General features: G+C 57.6%; 1 protein-coding gene across 2 annotated transcripts; it reads left to right on the plus strand.

Moving 5' to 3' along the window:
• The first annotated feature begins 444 nt into the window (after positions 1 to 444).
• Positions 445 to 20,560, plus strand: MCM5 (minichromosome maintenance complex component 5). Of its 2 annotated transcripts, none has more exons than XM_059186811.1 (17): positions 445 to 563; positions 766 to 940; positions 2,765 to 2,891; positions 2,972 to 3,100; positions 5,997 to 6,169; positions 8,047 to 8,202; positions 9,856 to 10,022; positions 10,364 to 10,535; positions 11,469 to 11,580; positions 12,916 to 13,059; positions 13,421 to 13,486; positions 13,712 to 13,888; positions 14,524 to 14,636; positions 15,791 to 15,919; positions 16,901 to 17,043; positions 18,873 to 19,000; positions 20,182 to 20,560. In XM_059186811.1, the coding sequence occupies exons 2-17, from the start codon at positions 774 to 776 to the stop codon at positions 20,281 to 20,283; spliced, it is 2,205 nt and encodes a 734-aa protein (XP_059042794.1). In that variant the 5' UTR covers positions 445 to 563; positions 766 to 773; the 3' UTR covers positions 20,284 to 20,560. The 2 variants fall into 2 exon arrangements, with proteins under 2 accessions (XP_059042794.1, XP_059042795.1); XM_059186812.1 differs by having other exon boundaries at positions 445 to 552.
• Positions 20,561 to 22,146: the final 1,586 nt, after the last annotated feature.

A 22,146-nucleotide genomic window follows, 5' to 3' on the forward strand; every position in this document is an offset into this window, starting at 1 on the left:
GCCTGTTTCGGGGACAGCGGGGACAAATAAGCCCCGTGGGGACTTATTTCTGACCCATCCCCAGCCGTCGGAGGGTGTGTGACCCGGAGGACTCGGCGCAGGGGGCAGCGGGCTTCCGCCGGGAGCAACGGGGCCCGGCTCTGCAGGCGGTCATTTTCTCGGAATACTTGTAAAAAGCCTCGAGGACAAGCCCTCGCAAGCGCTCGCCGCCCAGGAGGGAAGGCCGCCCCTCCGCCATCTTTGCATCCGCCCCGCGCGGAGCCCCGGCTCCCTCCCGGGTCGGAAGTTTCGCGCCAAATTGTCCGGCCTGCAAAATGGAGCCCGGAAGGAGGCCAGGGACGTGACGTCATGATCCCCGCAGCCAATCCGCTCCGGCGGCCGGCCTGGAAGGCGGTGCTCGCGGGCGCAGAGCGATCCAATCACTGGCTGCGGGACCCCCGGCGAGCCAATCGGGGCGCAGCGGCTGCGGCGCCCGAACGCGGCGTCTGGTTTTTCCCGCGAAACTTGGCGGCAGAGAGTGGAGCTGCTTCTCTACCGGGTCCCGGGAGTGCGGTAAGGGGGAGGTGAGACCGGCGGGTCTGCGAGGGGATGGTGGGCTGGGAGTGTGCTGGCGTCCGCACTTGAGGGCGCGGCAGGGTGGGCAGGGTCTGTTGTGGCGGGGCCGGGGACCCCGAGCCCCGCGTTCGGAGCCGAGCCTCCGGGCACCTGAGCCCGGGCCGCGCGCCGCCGTCCCCGGTCCACTTCAGCTGTTTGTGCCCGCGCCAGGCGCAGTCATGTCGGGCTTCGACGACCCCGGCATCTTCTACAGCGACAGCTTCGGGGGGGACACCGCGGCCGACGAGGGGCAGGCCCGCAAGTCGCAGCTGCAGAGGCGCTTCAAGGAGTTCCTGCGGCAGTACCGAGTGGGCACCGACCGCACCGGCTTCACCTTCAAATACAGGTGCGGGCTGGGGCGGGCGGAGGGTGGGCGTGCAGACCCGCCGGCGTGGAGCGCACCGACCCAGGGCGAACACGCGTCCGCACCCAGAGCCTTCTGCTGTCCTAGAGCAGGGATGGGGCCACGGGCCCAGAGAGGTGATGGGGCCTGTCTCAGGTGGGAGGATCCGGGTCCCAGCCGCACCCGTGTGACATTTGGGTTTTGTCCAGTTTATACCTGAAGTTAACTTTTGAGTGAGCATCTGTTGAGTGGGCCCCTTCCAACCACCTGGAACTTGTTGGGGGCCTTTGGTTCTTTATCTGGGACTGGCTGTTGACCTCCTTGTTGTTTTCCTGTGGTCTGCGTTTGTGGTGCCCCCTAGACTCAAGTTCTCTGTGTGTGCAAAAGGTGAAGGCGGTCGTCCGGAATTTTTTTTTTTTTTTTTTAAAGATTTTATTTATTTGACAGCCAGAGATCACAAGTAGGCAGAGAGGCAGGCAGAGAGAGAGGGAAGCAGGCTCCCTGCTGAGCAGAGAGCCCGATGGGGGCCGATCCCAGGACCCTGGGACCATGACCCGAATGGAAAGCAGAGGCTTTAACCCACTGAGCCACCCAGGTCCCCAGTCGTCCGGATTTATTTCACTTAGGCGTTCGTTCCAATCTTGCCGCTTCTGCTGATCAGCCCCTGTCGTCCGCCAGGCACTGTTCAGGTGCCGGCTACCCGCCGAACCTGCTTTTGGTCATTGTCTAACCCGTGGCATCACGCCAAATCCTGGTAGGCCCAGCCTCTATCCCTGGCACCTTAAAATGCAGAGAAGGTGAATTTGTGGGTCTCTGTGGCTTGGGCGTGGCCAGTGATGAGCTGATCGACTTCCAAGTAACGGACTCCCTGTGTCATCAGTAAATGGATGCCAGCGGTTCTGCCTCCCATTTATTCATGTGCCCGCTGACATTGACCATGTGTGTGCCAGGCATTGTGCTAGGCATTGAGATAGGAAGATGAAAAGACTCCCTGCTGCTTGTTGTTCAGAAGCTCAAAGGTCAATGGGGGCAAGGCATGAAGGTCAAGAGATAGATTATAAGGTGACAGTTGCCTCAAAGGAGGAATGTAAAAGGGGAGTGAAGGAGGCTTCCAGAGGAGCCAAGATGACCCCCGGCTGGTGGCATTGCCGACCGGAGCAGTTGAGTGTATGGGCGGAGAGGAATGGGTGGGCTTTTAGAGTAAGGTGCTTTCTGGTTCAGGGTGGCTGTTTCTTGTGGTTCTGGGCCATAAGGTCGGAAGGAATAAGATCTGAGATGAGGCTGCGGAGAGGGCTCTGCATAGCATAGGTCCAGGGTCCCTCAGTGTGTTTGGGGACAGTAGTCCCGTGGGATGCTCTGTAAACAAAGTCCCATCTGGGGGTTGATAAGACAGACACGGTCACTGCTATCTGTGGTCCCCCAAGTTTGAGCTTTGTTAGTGTCTGAGAGAAAGTAGAAGGCTCCGAAGGGTCCTGCAGGGAAAGAACCGAGTTTCCCAAACCAACCTGTGCACACAGCCCTGTCTTTAGTGTGGAGATCTCTCTCAGCATCTCGTGGGACTGTTGCCGTGGGGCTTTTGGGAGGACACCCCTCCAAAACGAGGGGTTTTTGGAGGACACCCTTCTGGGCAGTAGGGTGCCTCTGCAGGGTTACAGCATAGAGCTACGTGGACCTCCATGGGTGTTTGGGAAGAGGAAAGAGGAGCGCGGCGGGGGGGGGTGGCCGTTGGTGATGGTGTGGGCGGATGTGGGTTGCATGTGTACCTCAGCCAGTGTTGATTTCCTCTGCTCTGCACCCCACCCCCATCCTGTCACCTGCCCATGCCAGGGATGAGCTCAAACGCCATTACAATCTGGGGGAGTACTGGGTCGAAGTGGAGATGGAGGACCTGGCCAGCTTTGACGAGGACCTGGCCGACTACTTGTACAAGCAGCCGGCTGAGCACTTGCAGCTGGTGAGTGCGACCCCATCCCTGAGTCCCCCAGGGCTGGTCCCGCTCTGGTGACCAAGAGTTGTCACCTTCCTCTTCTCTAGCTAGAGGAAGCTGCCAAGGAGGTGGCTGATGAGGTGACCCGGCCCCGGCCCGCAGGCGAGGAGGTGCTCCAGGACATTCAGGTCATGCTCAAGTCGGATGCCAGCCCGTCCAGCATTCGTAGTCTCAAGGTGGGTCCACTTAGAGACTGGTCGGAGGGTGACAGTGGCTGCTGCATGGTGTTTAGGAGCTTCGGACACAGGCAGACCAGAGTGCGAGCTGTGTGACCCTGAGCAGCTCGCTCGACCTCTCTGAGCCCGTTTCTTCCTTGGTATAATTAACCCATTGAACAAGTGAGCTCCTTCCGTGGGCAAGGCATTGAGTTGGGCCATGGAAAAACAATGTTGAACTAAACACCAAGCTCCTGTTCTTGTGAACTTTATATCCCTCCAGGAGGTGTGTGGGTTTGGGGGGGACCTTGAGTAAACCAGTGAATATCACCCATGATGGTTGTAGTTGATCGGAAGTGCAGTGGAAGATATCAGGTGGGTAGCCCTCTGGGAAAGACGGAGAAGGCTTTCTTGGTGGAGAGCCACCTGAGGGGGCAGACGGCGCGAAGAGCATTCCCGGGAGGCTGAGTGTAGCCCATGCAAAGCCTGAGTGGTGAGTTGGGCATGGTACATTCAAGGCCATGTTGAAGGCCAGCCAATGTGGCTGAAGAGTGATAGGAAGCAGGAGGGGTTGGCAAAGTCAGTCGGTCATACAGGTGTTTATTTTCCTAAAGATTTTATTTATTCATTCAAGAGCGAGTACAAGGGAGCATGAGTGTGGGAGGAGCAAGGGAGGGAGACCAGCACACTAGACTCCTCACTCGGCATGGAGCTCCGAGTGGGGCTTGATCATGACCTGAGCCTGAGCTGGAACCAAGTTATTCGTCCAACCGGCTGAGCCACCCAGGGGTACCCAGGGTGTTTATTTGTTTTAATTGACAAATACTGAAGGCTGCTTCGCTCCAGGAGCAGGGCTAGACCCTCACTATAACAAATGGGACTTGCTTTTCGTGGAGATTATGGTGGGAGAACCGGGTAAGGGAGGTTGAGAAGGCTTCAGGAGCCATGTATAGTCATGAAGAAAAGAGAACGAGGTACACATGACAGTGGCCGAGGAGGTGTGTGGTGGTGGGAATAGGCCTCCGGTGAAGTGATGTTGGAGTGAGTGTGAGAGATGCATCATCAGCTGCATGACAGCCCAAGGGAAGAGCATCCCAGGCTCAAGGAGAAAGCAGGTGCAAAGGCACTGAGGTGGGGATAATGGCATGCTTCATGGAATAAGATGAAGCCAGTGTGGCTGGACTCCAGTGAGCGTGAGGGTTGGGGGAAGGAAGGGGGAAGGAGGGAAGAGGCCAGAGGGTCAGGGCCTTTCCAGCCATGGGAAGGAACTTGGGTTCTGTAGGAGTCACAGTAGGAAAGCAGATGTTTAAGCAGAAGGGGCCAATTCCATTTGCAAACAGTCCCTCTGGCCCTCATGTAAAGAACTGATAAAATAGCACGAGAGTGGTGAGTGGGAAGTGCCGATGGTCAGGACGCTAGTGGTGGTCAAAGGGCTGTTGTCAGAATCTAGGGAAGTGACGCGCGTGCCGGTGCTCGGCGCGCTCTGCAGTGGGGCCCGGGTGTCACCCATTTAGCTAATGGCGCTTCCTCGTCACGCACTGCACCCAGAGGACCATACTCTGGTCTTTGCTTATGTCCCCACATCCTGCAGCTCCTTTGGAGCCCCTGTCAAGCTACCTTTGGCTCGCACGATAGCAGGTCTGTTCCAGAAGCAGGCTGGTGGGCTCTGGAGCTTGTTAGCTTTTTCTCTTCCCAGCACCGGGGAGGGGCTCTGTGACGATGTTTGGAATCCAGCTCAGTGTCACGTGCTTGCCTCTCTGGGGACGTGGTATTGGGTCGGTTTTGTGGGTGCAGCTGTTTGATTAGGGAGCCAAGCTTCAGCTCCCCCAGGGACACACTTCCTACCCTCAGACTCGTTGGAGGACACAGTGAATGGCCTGTTTCAGCTGATGGGTTCCCCATGACTGGGGAAGAGTTCTTTCTAGAAGGACCATTTGTCAGGATGGCTTGGAGGGGCTGAGGCAACCACTGCCCTTTCCAGCTTGGGATTCTGGTGCCAGGACACCTGCAGCTTTGTAGCTTGTGCTCTAAAAAAACAAAACACATGTTCTGTGGTGGCTCCAGCTCCGGGTCATGGCGGCGGGCCTGCCTGCCCTCACGTACCACAGAGGGGCCCGGCCTCCTTCCTTCTCTGCCCACCATGTCCCAGGCTTTGGAGGGGGCGCCGGCATGAACCCATAGCCTGCCTGTCCTAGAGGAGCCACTGGGAACAGGAAGAAAGTGAGGAAAGGAACTTATTTATTTTTTTGTCTTATGGAAAATTATACTTGGAAATAGAACAGTGTAGTGACTCTTACGTATCTTTAGCTGGGTTTAGTCGTTAACCTTTTGCCTTATTTGCTGTTTCTCTTTTCTTCCTTCCTTCCCTTCCTCTTTCCCTCCCTTTCTTTCTCTCTTTCTCTCTCTCTCTCTCTCTTTTTTTTTTTTTTTGGTAAAGCACTGTGTTTTAATTTTTTAAAACGATTTTATTTATTCTTGAGAGAGCGAGCGAGCACACGCCCAGGAAAGGGGGAAGGGGCAGAGGGAGGGGGAAGCAGACTCTCCCTATTGATTGCCGGAGCCTGACATGGGGCTTGATCCCAGGACTCCAAGATCATGACCTGAGCTGAAGTCAGATGCTTACCTGACTGAACTTTCCTGGGACCCTTGCTAAATTTTACATAAATTACAGAAGGGCCACTTTACCCCTAAATACTTTAGCATGCATTAGAAGAGGAGATTTTCTGGAAATGTGTTTCTTTTTTCTTTATTTAAGTAGGCTCCATGCCCACTGTGGGGCTTGAACTCGAGACCCTGAGATCGAGAGTCACATGTTCTACTGAGCTGACTGGGTGCCCCAGAAAAAGAGATTTTTACCATAATCCCCACTGTCCCTGTCTCCCTTGAACAAACCACGCTGTCGGTGGCTCTGTTGCAGTCGGACATGATGTCGCACCTGGTGAAGATCCCTGGTATTGTCATCTCGGCGACCGGGGTCCGCGCCAAGGCCACCCGCATCTCCATCCAGTGCCGGAGCTGCCGCAACACGCTCAGCAACATTGCCTTGCGCCCCGGCCTGGAGGGCTATGCCTTGCCTAGGAAGTGCAACACGTGAGTGGGCCTTGCCAGGCCCCACACCTGGTCAGGGGGGATGGGGTGGCTGGTGGGGGCGAGATGGGCAGGGGGAGTGCTGGCCTGCAGCTCAGGGCCTGCCTCGCGGGAGTGGCACAGCCCCGCACACAGGTGTCCTCTGCGTGCCCACCAGGCTGCTCAGACACCCTTTGTTGGGGAATCCAACAAAGGGGAGGAAAAAGCAGTGCAGGGGAATGAGTCTGCTGGAGTCTTCTAAGGCACACTGGCTTGCTGGGGCAGCTGGCCCAGGAAGAGGGCGCGCTCACGCATGGACAATTGCCACTGACTGTGTGTGCACTGTAGAGGCAGAGAGCAGATGGCCTCCGCCTCTACAGCCCAGCGTTTGCTCTCTGGCCCCTTGCAGGAAGCGATCTTCACCTTGACCTGAAGGGCCCGCCCCTTCTCTAAGGCTGCTCCTTGGCCTCTGCTGGTTCCCCTCAGCTTTCTGACCTAAATGTGGCAGTGCCCTAGGGCTTAGTTGTACTGCTTTTTTTCTCTACTCGTTCCCTGTGTGGTCTTGAACTTTAAATACAGTCCACGTGCAGAGGACACTCACATGTGTGTCTCCCCTGAACTCTCCAGGGTCAGATCCGGCTGCTGGCCAGGTGCCCCTATGTAGGTGGCAGGCCCCCCACACAGACCTGACCTCCATCCCACGCCCAGATCTGCCCTTCCGCCACCCCTCTCCTGTACCCCAGATGGAAGCACTGATTTTTCAGGTGCTCAGGCTCAAGTCCTTGGTCTCTAGAGTGTTTCCTCCTATTTCCGTCTAGAGAGCAGAGAAGTCATTTTGGCTCTGCTCCTGAGCTTGCACGTAGAGAATCACATTCTTTCTCACCACCTGGCATGGCTGCCTTGCTTCATGCTCTCCTGTCTCACCTGGAGCTGTGATCTCCCAAGCCCACCCTTGTCCCCCAGTCTGTTCTCCACATCACAGCTGGTGACACTTTGCCCTGCAGGTGACCTAATCATTTTCATGTCACCCAAAGTCAGACAGTGTCCGGGCCTGCACGGCCCTCCACGGTCCTCCTCCCTCTCTTTAGGCCCAGCCTCCCTCTGTTCCTGGGATCGTTGAGCACAGTGCTGGCACAGGGCCTTTGAATGTGCTATTTCCTCTGCCCTGAGCATTCTCCTCCTGACCTCTGCAGTCCTTGTTCTCAGTTCCATCAGCTTTCTCTTACGTCACTTTCCAGAAGTTCATCCCAGGTCCTCCATCTTACATTCGGTACACACATACCCGGTCACTCTTCCCCACCTGCCCGACAGACAGCATGGGGCACCACTCTCGTCCTGTCATGCAGCCATTTACCAGCTGGCTTTTTCAGTCTCCCTTGACAAGAACATGAGCTCTGTAAGAGCAGGGACTTTGGTTCCCTGCTGTGTCCCCGGCCCGTAGAACAGTGTCTGGCACATAGTGGGTGCTTTGCGGGAACTCAGCTATGGTCATTGAACCATGACTTGCTAACATGGAGGTAAAAAGAGGCTTGGACCCTGAGAATGGTCTCTAGGTGCCCAGAGCCTCACCAAGAGATCCTGGGATTTGAGTGGGGGTTTTGTAAGGTCGTTGGTGATTCAGTCTCTCTACCTGTGGGGACACTGAGACCCTCGTGGGGGTTGAGAGTGTGACTTGTCTGCGTCCCATAAGTTAAGGGAAGAGCCCGGGCTGCAGCAGACCTCCCCTTCCTGATCTGGTTCGTGGTCTCCCACAGAGCTGCGCTCCTTTTAAGGTCTTTGTCCAGCTTATTGCGGAGAGCCTCAACTTGCTCCTGGCCAGATCTTGTCCCCAGCTCCTGGGATGGACTCTCTGGGCTTTGGGTTCTCCAGAGAGCTCTGGACCCTTTCTTCTCTCTGTACAGGGAGCAGGCTGGGCGCCCCAAGTGTCCACTGGACCCGTATTTTATCATGCCTGACAAGTGCAAGTGTGTGGATTTCCAGACCCTCAAGCTGCAGGAGCTGCCCGATGCCGTGCCTCACGGCGAGATGCCCAGACACATGCAGCTCTACTGCGACAGGTGAAGCAGGGGGTGCAGGGCGGGGCAGAGTTGGAGGTAGGGGTGGGGCTGGGTGTCTGTGGGAGCCAGTGGCCCTGGCTGAGGCACGGTGGGAGGAAAGGATGGCTTGTTGTGGAACACTTGTTCACTGGAACACACCAGTGCTTCCCATACGTTTCTCCTTCCTCGATGGCCCTGGAATCTGCAAGGGCACGTAGCCCCCCGCTCTGCAGTTCCAGAACCCCCTGGCGCCCCTGCCCCACCCACGCCTTCTGATGACATCCTTCCTTGGATTTTGCGGAGTGCTTGGAAGGAGGAGAGGTGCCCAGTTAGAGTCCGGTCCCCTTGCAGCCTGGATGTGCATCCAGATCCTCAAGCTGCAGGAGCTGCCAGATGCCGTGCATCTAGATGTTCTGGATGTGCAGAACATTTGCTGATGTTCTGTGCTGCATGTTTTTCCGAGGAGTGAATCCCTAGGTTTTGTTAACTTTGTCAGTGATAGTGGAAACTTGTAGGGATCCCGACTGGAGCAAGTTAACGTGCGCAGGGGAAGGTTTGCTTTCGTTAGCAGTAAAATGGGCTTCATGACCGTCTTTAATCTCTAGATAGATTGCTGGAAATGGTAATTGGAAAATGCACATGTTTCATACAGGTCCTTAATAGGAATTAAGTGTTTTTTGTTTGTTAGGTTATTCTGCAAGTAGTTTAACCCAGCCTTAAGAGGGGGACGTATGGGAAGGGGCACCTGGGAGGCAGACTCCTGATTTCAGCTCAGGTCATGATCTCAGGGTTGTGAGATCAAGCCCCCTGTCGGGCTCCACACTGGGCGTGGAGCCTGCTTAAGGTACTCTCTTCTCTTTCTCTAAAAAACAGAAGAGGAAAAAAAAAGTGCATGGGCAGGGGTGCCATAGAATCCTTTTGGGGCAGTGAGTGTGACAGTGATGCTCCTTTGTGGGGTGTGACTCTGGCACGTAAATCACATTTGGGTCTGTTTCCTCCCATGATCCCATGACACTTGAGCAGGTCCGATCATGTTATCACTGCCCTGCTACTTCTCCAATCTCAGAGAGGTGCAGTGACTTCTTTGAGGTCACACAGCTTCTAAGTGGCAGCGTGCAGACACGTGCATGCCCCAGTGTCCCCTCTGTGCCTCACTGGTTTTCACTGGAGCGACTTGGAGACTCCTTGTTTCATTGTCTTAGTTTTGCAAAGAGAATGTAGATGTCCAGAGGCAGGATGTGCCCAAGCTCGTGGAGCCCTGAAGATGCAGAAATGGGGGGAGGACCTTGCAGAGAGGCCGGAGGGCCTAAGGAGGACAAGGACACCCTTGGACACCCCTTCCCCTGAGCTGGCCGAGAGGACCCCCGTGGCGAGTCTGGCAGCAGATGGGGATGGGGCTTCTGAAGGCTGGGGTGAGCTAGCACCGAGCCTCCCCGGGGCCCTAGCCGGCAAAACAAAAGAGTTCTTGCGGGCAGGGAAGGGTCAGGCCAACTCCACGACCGGGGTACTCAGCACCATCCCGCAGGCAGCCGAGCCATGCGCACTTGGAGCGGGGCCCCAAGGGACGGAGAGATCTGGAGTATCAGTGCTAAGGTGGATCGTGAGGGCCACGGTGGGTGAGAAGGTCCCCACCAGGCTCTCATCTTTGTTTCTCTCTCCTCCCTGTCTCCCCAGGTACCTGTGTGACAAGGTCGTCCCTGGAAACAGGGTCACCATCATGGGCATCTACTCCATCAAGAAGTTTGGCCTGACCTCCAACAAGGGCCGGGACAGGGTGGGCGTGGGCATCCGGAGCGCCTATGTCCGTGTTTTGGGCATCCAGGTGGACACAGATGGATCCGGTGAGTTTGGGCTTTGGGGCTCAGGCTGTGCTGTGTCCTGGGCCGAGCCCCTGCTGTCTCTCTCCAAGGTTTTGGTCAGGCCTCCTGGCCTCCCCGTCCCCCCTCTCTTGCCAGTGGTCCCCGAGCGTCTCTACGATCTGGCCCTCTAGTTCCTCACAGCCCCCTTTCCCTCTCCCACTGGACCACGAGCACAGGCCCACTCCTGGCAGGGAGATCTGGGCTCTGTCTCCCCAGGCTTATGCCATCTGGGCTCTGAGGCCCTGCCCTGTGGGGGCCCCTGACCAGCTGGCCAGGGTCTGCCTCACACAGCACTCATGCACGCTCCTTCCCTCCCCACCCAGGCCGCAGCTTTGCCGGGGCTGTGACCCCCCAGGAAGAGGAGGAGTTCCGGCGTCTGGCCGCCCTCCCCAATGTCTATGAAGTCATCTCCAAGAGCATCGCTCCATCCATCTTCGGGGGCACAGACATGAAGAAGGCCATCGCCTGCCTGCTGTTTGGGGGTTCCCGAAAGAGGTAGGGGCTCAGTCCCGCCAGATCTGGGGAGGGGAGAGTGACTTGGCCATAGGGGGATAGCCGCTGACGGTCAGGACTTGAATGTTCTCATTTTCCCGGGATCCTCAGCCTTGCGTGGTACTCCCAGGCCCCTTCCCCAGCTCCCAGGCTTGCTGTCACCTAATGGCTGATCCATGCTCTCCTACCCAAAGTCGAGGTAGGCTGGGCAGGGGAAGGAGGGGGTCCAGCAGGTGCAGTGGGGAGAGCTCTGAGCTTGGAGACTGGAGACCAGAGATGAAGTCTCTGCCACTTTTTCCTGTGTGGCCTTGGACAAGCGATACCACCTCTCTAGACCCAAGTTTCCATGGAACAGGGCAGATGAGAACCTGGCCCTTGCAGGACAGCACGTGTGCTCTTGAAACTAGGAAGTAGTAGAGCTAGGGAAGATAACATTACCAGCAGTTACCACTTAATGGGGCCTTCTTGCCAGCGCTTTCATGTGTCTGACACCTAGCCAGTTCTCACAGTCACCCTCAGAGGAAGCTCTGGTCAAGCACGCTTTGGAGGTGAGTCAGGGGAGGCATGGAGAGTGAAAGGGACTTCCCGAGAGGCCCCATCAGTGGGGCCAGGATCCTGCCTGCCTAGTGCCTGTCGCACGTGCTGGGCGCCCCCCACCTTTCCCTTCCAGCCACCAGGGCGGTTTGATCAGACCCTTATCATGTGTGGCTGGACCCTGAGTGCCCTACACTTGACCATCCCTGGCCTGGAGCCAAGTTCTCTCCCTTGTTAACCACAGATGAGGCTAGAGAGCACGGCTGTGACCGAGGGTCCCAGCCCAGAGCCCCTGCCTCCCCGAGGCTTACAGGCTCTCGATGCAGGTTGTGGGGCTGATTGCCAGCCTGCCCCGTGCCCAGCCTGAGTCCCAGCCTGGCCCACCTGCCTGTCCTCCCCCAGGCTCCCCGACGGACTCACCCGCCGAGGAGACATTAACCTGCTGATGCTTGGGGACCCAGGGACGGCCAAGTCGCAGCTGCTGAAGTTCGTGGAGAAGTGCTCTCCCATCGGGGTGAGTGCCTGGGACACGCCGCTCTGCTCGGCCGCCCCTTAGGAAGACAGGCTGCGGCCCAGCTACCTGGTGCCCCCGTCCTTGGTGGACCGGCTCACCAGGGCCTCTTCCGCGTTCCTCTTGGCTGCGGGTCAGGATGGCACTGAGAGGAGGAAGGGGACCAGCGGGCGTGGGGCAGTTTGGGGCAGCAGGTAGACTGCAGCCTCAGAGGCAGCGTGGGCTTTGGGTCTCGGCCTGGCCAGTGGCTAGCTTGCGGACCTTGAGCGCGTTCCTCCGTCTTCTCCCTGAGACTCCGTTCATCTACCTGCTAAATCGTGGTGTTGGTCCTCGTGCGACGATCAGGGGCCAGGCACTGCTCGCAGCCTGCTGTGTAGATTTACTGACCTAATGCTGTGCTCGCTGTGCAGTGGGTGCTGTGACCCTTTTTAATAAAGGAGGAAACTGGGGTACAGAAAAGCTCCGTCTTGCCCAGGGTCCTACAGTGAGTATGTGCACGCGCAGGGATTTGACCCCAAGTGTGTGGTAGGTGGGGTCCTCTGTGCAGTGATCTGTGGGTCTGGGGGCTCAGAGTGGGGTGAAGATGACCTGGCAGGAGGGGCTGTGTGGGGGAATATGGTCTGGGTGGGGATCAGAATGCCCGGTGTGCCGCAGTCACGTGCTAGAGACCCACGGGCGCTGCTCTGGGGGCCGCGGGGTGGTTTCCGGCTTCCCGGCAGCCCTGGTGAAAAACTCAAGGGAGCGGATGAAATTAATTTTAATATTTTATCTAAAGTGTTACAGTCTTAGCTTATAGCTTAATATAGAAAATACCACACTGCACTCTACCTTCTCTTTCGTTAAGTACTGACCTGGGAAGCGTGTGTGTTTTGCACTCAAAGCCCATCTCACACTGGACTTGCCACGGTGGCAAGTTCGTGGCACGCGGCTCTGTACAAAGACGACAGGGGACTAGGGAGGGGCAAGCGTCCTCTTGGAGGCAAGAGTCCACAGCCCAGCCCTCAGGTCCCCCAGGAGTGTGGCATGCCTCTGCCCGGGGCCACAGTCCACTCCTCTGTGAGCTGGTCCCATGAGTGCTGCTTCACAGGGCCGTGATGGGGCTCAGATGACCATGGACGTGGACGCCCCCTACCCTTCTGCCCCGGGGAGAGCCTCCAGGCCAGGCTGGTGCCCTGGGCCGCCTTCCCATGCAAAGGGAGGTGAATGGGTTCTATTCCCGGCTCCACAGCCAGCTTGGATGTGTGCCTTGGGGCAGCCACATCAGTCTGGCCTCTTGACTCACTGGGGTTAGGGCAAGGAGATGGAGCTGGGTCATGTCCTATGTCCCCCCTGCCCCAGGTGTACACCTCTGGGAAAGGCAGCAGCGCGGCTGGCCTGACAGCCTCAGTGATGAGGGACCCCTCGTCACGGAACTTCATCATGGAAGGCGGAGCCATGGTCCTGGCCGACGGTGGGGTCGTCTGTATTGACGAGTTTGACAAGGTGGGTCTGACGGCGAGGTGGGGGCCGAAAGGTGGGTGCTCCTTGGGGTTGTGGGGCTGGAGGCCTGGCCTCTTGGGCTGGGACCACAGGAAACACCTCTGACTTGGAGACTGGTATTCAGTCCTGGGCCTCTCACTAGAGGGAAGTGGTTGAGCCTCTGAGCCTCAGTTTCCCCACGTGGAGAGAGGAGAGGAGAGCCAAGCCCACATGGCTCATCGTCACCAGGGCAGTAGGCCGCCTGGTTCTTGCCATGGACCAGACATAGAGTCAGGACTTAGGGCTGGTCGCTGCTGTAGTTTTCCTGCTGCCCCGCTCCCCGGCCCCTGCCCCTGGGCCTCACAGACGTCTCTGCCCCACACAGATGCGGGAAGACGACCGAGTGGCGATCCACGAGGCCATGGAGCAGCAGACCATCTCTATAGCCAAGGTGCGAGGCTGCCGTCCTGCCTGGCCCTTCCATGCCGGAGGGTGCTGCCTGGGGCTGCGATCAGGCTCCGGCCTCCGGCTGCCCTGAGCACCCCGGGCTGGGGCTCGTTTGCCTGTTTGCCCCGGTGTCTGCGGGCTGCCGCCGCCGGCCTGCGCGCATGTACGTGCGGGAGAGATGTGTGCCCGGCTTATCATCTCGCTTGTCTGCTCCCCCACCCCCTCTCAGGCTGGGATCACCACCACCCTCAACTCGCGCTGCTCCGTCCTGGCTGCCGCCAACTCGGTGTTCGGTCGCTGGGACGAGACGAAGGGGGAGGACAACATCGACTTTATGCCCACCATCTTGTCCCGCTTCGACATGATCTTCATTGTCAAGGACGAGCACAACGAGGAGAGGGATGTGGTACGTCCGGAACCAGCTGGGGCCGCGGGAGCCAGGCCCACGGCTCTGGGGGAAGGCAAACAAGGGGCTTGGCTTAAAGTCCTGCCTGGCCAGAGTCTTGCCTGTTAGTGGGCAGCTGGGGCTGGGGCGCGGTATCTGCGGCTTGCACGGAACGCTGGTCTAGGGGTCCTGCCTCCTGCCTGGGCTGTGCAGTCGGGGAAATTATTCTCTCCCTGGGCTCAACCCGTTGTATGTGACACAAGCGAGTTAGCCTTTGCAAGGGTTCGAACCCCAGCTCTGGTCGGGATGTCTCTGGAAGGAACGGAGTGGCTTGTGTAATGGGCAGGCCTGGAGGTCCGAGGCCCACCCAGATCCAGGGGCCGGTGTCACCAGAGCTCCCTTTCTGCCCCTCTGCTCTGCCCCCCTTGCTGGAGGCTTGTTCTCAGGCGGCTGCTGTCTTCACGGGGAGCAAACAAGGCCTTGGCCGCTGCGGGATTTTGTTGAATCAGTTTACCGCTCGCAAGGAAAGGGGGGCCGCCTCCTTTCCAGGAGTTCTGGCCCTGCCTGCTCCTCCCTCCCTGCCTGTGCAACTTCTGTGTGGGGATCAGGCTCGGGAGGGCCTGGGGGCTGACCCAGTGTCCCCTTGGCTCCACCAGATGCTGGCCAAACACGTCATCACTCTGCACGTGAGTGCACTGACCCAGACCCAGGCCGTGGAAGGTGAGGTTGACCTGGCCAAGCTGAAGAAGTTCATTGCCTACTGTCGAGCGTGAGTCCTGGACTTTGGCCCTGCGGGATTGGGGTGGCCCGGCTCTCCTGGGGGAGAGAACCCTGAAGCCCAGGCCTGCTTCTCACACAGGGGACCTGAGATGAGGCTCTTATTAGGATTTTAGCTCTGCTCCTTTCTGGCCTTGCACAGGTCACTCTGTGGTTCTTGGCCTCAGTTTCGCCATGGCTAAAACAGGGATGTAGGAGCTAGAAGGTCTTGCAGGCCCCCAGGACTGTCCCGTGCAGGGAGGCAGTGCAGTGTGGACGTTGTGGACGTGGGCTCTGGGTAATGTCCGCTCCCACCGTGTGACCTAGGGCAAGTCAGGGGACCTCTGAGCCTTGCATTCCTGGACTGGCACAGGCCTAGGTTTTCGTGGGGATTGCACAGAGGTTTGAGAGCTCGGCAGAGCCCTGCCCTGCTCAGGAAATGGTGGCTGCGACTTCTGGTCTGGCTTCTCTCACAGATTGTAACAGTGATTGTGCATGTAGTCCCCGTGCTGTGCTAGGCGTTCCTCTGAGCGTGTCCTGTGTAAATGAGCTTTCGCCCTGTCCCGAAGCCTTGGAGGTGCTATAGTTAACCTGTTCTTCAGGTGGGCCTGAGGCAGAGAAGTGGGGAAAAGAAAGGTTAAGTGACTCGTCCAGGGTCCTAAGTGGGCAGTAGCAGAGCCAGGATTTGAACCCAGGGACCTGGCTCCAGAGGCTGGGCTGTTAACTATGGTGCTGAGAACCTGTAGGTGCCCTCAGTTGGCGCTTGTTGGAGGTAAAACCTGAGGGCGGGGGACTCTTCGAGGGCCCCTCCAGTGGGAAGTGAGGCGCTGTAGTCAGGTGGGTCCTGAACTCACCCTCTCCTTGGGAGTGCTGAGCGGTGCAGCACGCAGCAGTCCTGGGTGCTCGTCTTGATTTTGAGGTCCTTATGGCCCCGTCGTCAGGGGCTTGGCCCCAGGTGTGTCTTGCCCCACCTTGATGCCAGGTGCTGGGTGGCCTTGGAGAGTCGCTCCCTCTTTCTGGCCTCGGTCTTTCCATCCTCAGGATGACGGTGGGATTAGGTGATCTAAGCATTCCCCTGAAGGAGTGACTGTCATGTGGTTGGGGAACACGGTGGGTGCCCCCTGAGTGCTTCCTGGCCTTATGACAGCAGCTCCCCACATCCTGCAGGAAGTGTGGCCCCCGGCTGTCGGCAGAGGCCGCAGAGAAGCTGAAGAACCGGTACATCATGATGCGGAGTGGAGCCCGTCAGCATGAGAGGGACCTCGACCGCCGCTCCAACATCCCCATCACCGTGCGGTGAGCGGCCGTGTGCGGCCCGGACCCAGCTGGGCCGGACGGGCCCCGGGTTACAAAGCAGGATGTGCCCAGCAAGCCTGGGGCCAGGGCCCCCATGCTAACTCCAGTGCAGGCCCATAAGATGGGCTGTGGGTCGGCAAGACTTTGGGGAGTATAAACAGTGGCCTCCCTGACTACATGTATTTCTTGGCTTGTTTTATGGCTGAGAAAACCTGAAGCCCTGTTTTGTGAATTTTGTCTGGCTTCCCGCATTGCAGGGAAGCTTGAGGGTGAGGGGAAGTGTCCAGTCATGGAAGTTATGAGCCCTGGGTCCTACCTAGACTCTGGCCCATTGTGTGACTGCAGGGCAATTGCTTCTCTTGTCTGGACCTCAGTTGTCATATTTCTTCACTTCTTATTCTTGTGAGTTTACACAGAATATAGTGACTGGGGGTTGGGACCTACCTGGTAGGCTGCATCCTGCCTCTAGCGCTGATGAGTTAGAAGTGAATCGGGCTGTATGTGATGGAAAGCCCAAATAGAGTCAAGTAAGCAAAGGATGTTTGAGGGTAGGTGGTCCGGGACTGATGTGATGGCTTCTCAGGGTCATTGGCAACTCAGGCTTGTTTCCTAGTCCCAGATGGCTGCTGGAACTGCAGCCCTCACCTCTGTATTCCAGGTGACAGGCAAGGAAGGAGAAGAAGGGCCTATCTTTTCAGGTCATTTGCTGAAATCGCCACAAAACTTTGACCTTGGAACTTCTTGGCTACACCTTAGTCACCTAGACACATCTAAATGCAAGAGAGGCTGGGAAATGTCTTTTAGCTGGGTGCCATGTGCTAGAGTCAGAATTGGTTCCATTACCAAGGAGGAAGGGAAGATGGGTCATGGGGACCGCAGGCAGTCTCCCCCGTGGCCTTCCTACCCTGGGCAGACACCTCCCTGATGTGGCGCAGGTCGGGGCAGGGAGTGAACTGAGGCCGCCCCGTCGCTCCCGTGCAGGCAGCTGGAGGCCATCGTGCGCATCGCGGAGGCCCTCAGCAAGATGAAGCTGCAGCCCTTCGCCACGGAGGCCGACGTGGAGGAGGCTCTGCGGCTCTTCCAGGTGTCCACGCTGGACGCTGCCTTGTCCGGCACTCTGTCAGGTGAGCAGGCGCGGGCGTACAGGCTGAGGGTCCCGGGGGGGCCGGGCAGCATCCTGGAGGCCTGGAGCGTTTGTTGCTTCTGTGCAGTTGCCCAGCGTCTCTGGGCTTCCTCTCGGCGGTCAGAGCCACCCCCCGGCCTCCCTTTTCTCCCCAAAGCCATTTCCTCCCAGAAGAGAAGCACAGTTTCTCTTCTACACCCTTGAACACAACCGACTTGACCCCGTCAGTTATTACGGACTGTGGTTTTTGTCATTGCCGGAGAACACCAGCGCTCCTGCTTGTGGGCTCGCGAGCACTCCGAGCGCTTCCAAAGCTCTTTCCCTGCACTTCGAAATGAGAAGGACACTCAGAGGCCTGTTCGTGGTGCCATTTGTTTAGCTAGAGTGCAGATCTCTCGACCCGCAGGCCAGTGTGGGTCAAACTGCTGTCAGTCCCACTGTCTGCCTCAGGCTCAGCCTTCCAACAGATTTTTCTGGAGCACCGACTGTGTGCCAGGCTCTCCTGGGATAGATTCCTCCCTTCACCCTGTGGGGTGTGGTATTTTCCAGACCCCATTCTAGGTATTGGGGTGTAAGAGGAAACCCATCTCCAAGTGTCTGCCTCGTCATGGGCTTCTCATTCTGAATGGGGGGGAGAGACAACAAAGGCAGATCAGGTTCAGGCAGAAGTGGGGCTGGGGATTCTGGCAGGCCACATGTGTTGAGGACAGGATGCCTCCCCATCAGAGGGGTGGTCAACAGGCAGTGGTGTGAAATGAGGACATTGGTTCTGTTGGGGGACGGCGGTGTAGAGAGCACTCTGGGTCGAGGGAGGGCTCAGTGCCACGCCTCCAAGGAGACCGCAGGCTTGGCAGGTTCAAGGGCCAGTGTGGCCGGTACCTTGGGTGGTGGGAGGGACCCGCTCACCCCCAACCTCGTGTTGGTGAAGCCAGTCTCTGCCCTGGAGGGGATTTCTGTCTCTTGAGACATTCGGTAACGGAGAGTTCTCTGGGATGCTGACGCACAGAGGTCAGGTGTGATTTGGGACAGTGGAATTTTAGTTGGGCCTTGTAGGCTGTGTAGGAGTTTGCCTTGCAGACAGACCCCTTTCAGCCTGGAGCCTTGAAGTCCGTCCCAGTGGCTTCGCTGACCATGCCCAGCCGTCTTCTTAGCTAAAACCCAAGGCATCTGTAGGGTTTGGTTAGCAGGAGAGACTCGCCTTGTAGCAGTAGTTGGAATTCAGGAGCCTCCCGCTTGCCTGGGCTCCTTAGGGCACCGTGCAGATGTGGCCTCCGGGCCAGTTCCCCCTACCCCCTGACCGTGTCACCAGTGGCTTCAGCTCTCTGAGATCTGCTTCTTCTGGAACTTTGTCCCTGCTGCCTAACCAGCCAGAGTGGGTCCACATGTTACTAGTGTTCTCACAAAGTCAGATCCTATCTCTCCGCAGAGCCCTCCACTGGCTGCTCCCCCAGAATCAAACCCAAACCCATACTGTGACCTAGGGATCGGAGCTGACCCCTGGTCCCTAGTCTGGCCACGTCGCCAGCCCCTGGGTGGGTTTCAAATGAAGTCGGGTTTCTACCTCCGTGCTTTGCGCCTGCTGTTCCCTCTGCCCTCTGCACAGGTGTGCCTCGCGCCCTGGCTTCAGGGCTCTTACGAGCTGTCTGCTCAGGCCTGCGCAGTCCCCCACATGCTGCTCCCTTCTTCAAGGTGTTTCTTCTTTTTGTTGACGTTTTCTTCTGAGCCATCTTTCTTGGCTCAGGGGCCTTGTCTCTCCAGGCGTCCGTCCCGCCACGGGCCGACCGAGATCCCTGGCACCCCATTCGCACCCGTTCCTCCCTCTGTCCACAGGGGTGGAGGGCTTCACCAGCCAGGAGGACCAGGAGATGCTGAGCCGAGTCGAGAAGCAGCTTAAGCGCCGCTTTGCCATCGGCTCCCAGGTGTCCGAGCACAGCATCATCCAGGACTTCACCAAGCAGGTGGGCCTGCCAGGGGGCCTGGGGGCTGGGCTCAGGTTGGGGGTGGGGTGTCTCCTGCTGGCTCCTGGTGCCTGCTTCCCACCTAACCAACAGCCATGTCCTGCGGCTCAACACAAAAGCCTGAGTTGGGGATGGGGCGGCTGTCCTTGTCCTGGACCTGTCCCTGTCATTTGTCCTCTAGGGACCGCTTCAGTCTGGGGAGCGCGCAGTTCTCTGTCCCATTAGGGTTGGGGACAGGGTGCTGGTGTCCACAGCCAGGCTCCCCCAGCCCTTCCCATCAAGCCCTTCCCCCCCTGCCTGGCTTTTTTTTTTTTTTTTTTTTTAATTGTTGAAGTGACTATTTATTTATTTATTTTAAAGATTTTATTTATTTATTTGACAGACAGAGATCACAAGTAGGCAGAGAGGCAGGCAGAGAGGGGGGGAGGCAGGCTCCCTGCTGAGCAGAGAGCCCAATGCGGGGCTCGATCCCAGGACCCTGGGATCATGACCTGAGCTGAAGGCAGAGGCTTTAACCCACTGAGCCACCCAGGCCCCCCCACTGCCTGGCCTTTACGGGCACGGGGCGGGGGCAGAGCCCAGATGGGGAGCTGTCCTGCTCCTGGAGGACAGTGCTCTTGGCCACAGAGAGAGGACTGGGGCTTTCTAGATGCTATGGAGAACTTGCGGTCTCAAAAACCACAGGGACAGCCCACCAGTTTCTGGTTTTCGCTCCTCTTCACAGACGTCATCTTGCTGCAGTCTTTAGTTTCATGCAGTAGGTGGGACCGCACCCATTCTGTAGGCCGGCAGACTGAGGCTTAGAGAAGTTCAGAGCATCAGGAGCTTGGGTTCTGGAGTCCGGTGGACTCCGATGAAGTCCCAGCTCTGCCACTTACTTGCTGTGTGACTTGGAGCGAGTGACTTTGCCTCTCTGGGCTTCAGCTCCTCCCCTGTAACACGCGAGTCCTCTCTGTCAGCCGCACGGGAAAGACGGGAGTTCATGTACACAGCAGTGCCTGGCGTACTGTGGGGGCTGAGGATGTGTGAGCTCTTAGGAGCCACGGAGACGGATGTGAAGGCCTCTTCTAAGCCCTGTTCTCTGGGAGCAGGGAGGGTAGGAGGGCCCAGCAGGTGAGCCGGTGGGGTGTTTGGGGGTCCCCTGGGAAGACTCGCTCCTGCATCTGGCTTCCTGTCCACAGAAATACCCGGAGCACGCCATCCACAAAGTCCTGCAGCTCATGTTGCGGCGCGGCGAGATCCAGCATCGCCTGCAGCGCAAGGTCCTCTACCGCCTCAAGTGAGCCCTCGCCGCCCCGTGGACGTCCCCGGGCCTCCTGCGTGTCCCCTACCAGCCCCAAGTGCTGCCCCTCAACACCCCCCAGCAGCACCCCTCCCCAGCGGTGCTGTCCTGTCTCCCCGCCCCGACATGGACTGTCCTGCGCTCTGCCCCGCGGGTGTGCAGCGCCCCCTACACAGCTGCCTTCCTGCCTCCCTGCCTCTGGGCGTCTGCTTCTGGGGCAGGGCCAGGACAGGTGCTTTGGAAGATTCTGAAAGTAATAAAGCCGTGGTATATGCGCACGCTGTGGGCTCTGCGCCGGGGAGCCTGTGGCCGCCGTCGTGCTGTCCCTGTGGAGTGGGTGTCGGGGCAGGACCAGCCTTGCGGCCGGCCCCAATGGGTTTCCCACCCGCAAGGTGACTGTGTTCTAACTCGAGCTGGTCTGTAGGGCCGCTGTGGCCCATTTCTCAGACCTGGCAGTAGTGATGATGCCCGCGGACCAGGCCTGCGTGGAAATGCCCCGGAGAGCGGGGACCGTGGGCGGCCTCGGCTGTGGCGCAGCGGGCGGGCAGGGGCGTGCATTCACCCCGGGCTGGCTGGTTCACCCTCAGTTTCCCCTTCTGTAAAGGGACAACTCCCCTGCTTTGCAGGGCTGTGTTCAGCGTTGAGTGGTGGCAGAGTGCCCTGGAAGGACAGGGCCGTGTGGTGAGACTCCCGTGGCATTTGGGATTTGGGGACCTGTGTCCCCCCCCCCCCCAGGCCTTAGAGCGAAGTCGCTCAGAATGAAGGTTCCGGGATTCTGTGGACTGGTTGGTTTGCTCCTGGCGGGCCACCCACAGCTGTGTGGCCTTGGTTCTGGCACTAGGCTTCTCTGCGCCTGAGGATATGCCTTCATTTGTTTTGCCTTTTTTTTTCCCCCTCGGGTCTTGTTAACATCTGTCACCACATGTTTTTTTTTTTCTCTTGTGATGGGAACTTTTAAATTTCTCTTAGCAGCTTTCCAGTATTTAGTAGGGTACCATGAACCATACTCCCCACAAGGGGCATTAGTCCCCACAGCTGACGTATTCTATAGCACGTGTGCCCCTGTCACCCCTTCTCCCGTGTCGCCCACTCCCCACCCCACTTCTGGCAGCCGTCCTTGTGTTGTCTGTGTCTGTGGAGGGGTCTTTCTTTTTCTCTCCTTTGAAAGAAATTCCATATGTAAGTGAGATTACGTGGTATTTTTCTTTCTCTGATCTATTTCATTTTTTAAAAATCGTATTTATTCATTTGAGAGAATGAGAGCTTAGTGGGGGAGGGTCCGCAAGAGGGAGAAGGAGGCTCCCCGCTGAGCAGGGAGGCCCACATGGGGTTCGATCCCAGGACGGAGGGACCATGACCTAATCCAAAGGCAGAGGCTTAACTCACTGAGCCACACAGGTGCCCCTATTTTACCTAATAGGGTACACCAATATGAGAGTAGAATTCATAAAATTAAAGTCAGTGAAATGAAACACTTGATATTTAAGGTGCATTTAGAAATACAGAACCTCAAGCAAAACAAGAGTATTCAAATGTATTAAAAATTCTATTCTAATAAATTATAAGCAGACGAAGTATTTATAAATAACCACCATGTAAAAATGAAGCCAGCCGTGACCTCAGCCTCGGCTGTGTGATCCTCTTCCAAACGCAAGCCTGAAACCCGGACGCAGGAGTGCGGTCCCTGTTGTCACAAGAGTGTGTGTGAGGCAATTTCCATCTGCTTCAGGCTCTTTCCGACTCCCTGGTTCCAGGAAATGGAGAGACGAGAGGAGCTAAATCAGTTTTCCTCTGATGCACTCATATGCTCAAAGCCCTTTCTTCTCTGGTAATTTGGAGAACTTCCGAGCAGCTCTTGGTCGCC

Source organism: Mustela lutreola, chromosome 8 (assembly GCF_030435805.1).
Source record: "Mustela lutreola isolate mMusLut2 chromosome 8, mMusLut2.pri, whole genome shotgun sequence".
NCBI classification, from domain to species: domain Eukaryota; kingdom Metazoa; phylum Chordata; class Mammalia; order Carnivora; family Mustelidae; genus Mustela; species Mustela lutreola.

Excerpts from the sequence above, each read along its gene's own strand:
- MCM5 (XM_059186811.1), top strand. The coding sequence starts at position 774 with ATGTCGGGCTTCGACGACCCCGGCATCTTCTACAGCGACAGCTTCGGG. Across the intron at positions 6,170-8,046 it reads TTGCCTAGGAAGTGCAACAC|GGAGCAGGCTGGGCGCCCCA; the intron begins GTGAGTGGGCCT and ends CTCTCTGTACAG. Across the intron at positions 13,060-13,420 it reads GTATTGACGAGTTTGACAAG|ATGCGGGAAGACGACCGAGT; the intron begins GTGGGTCTGACG and ends TGCCCCACACAG.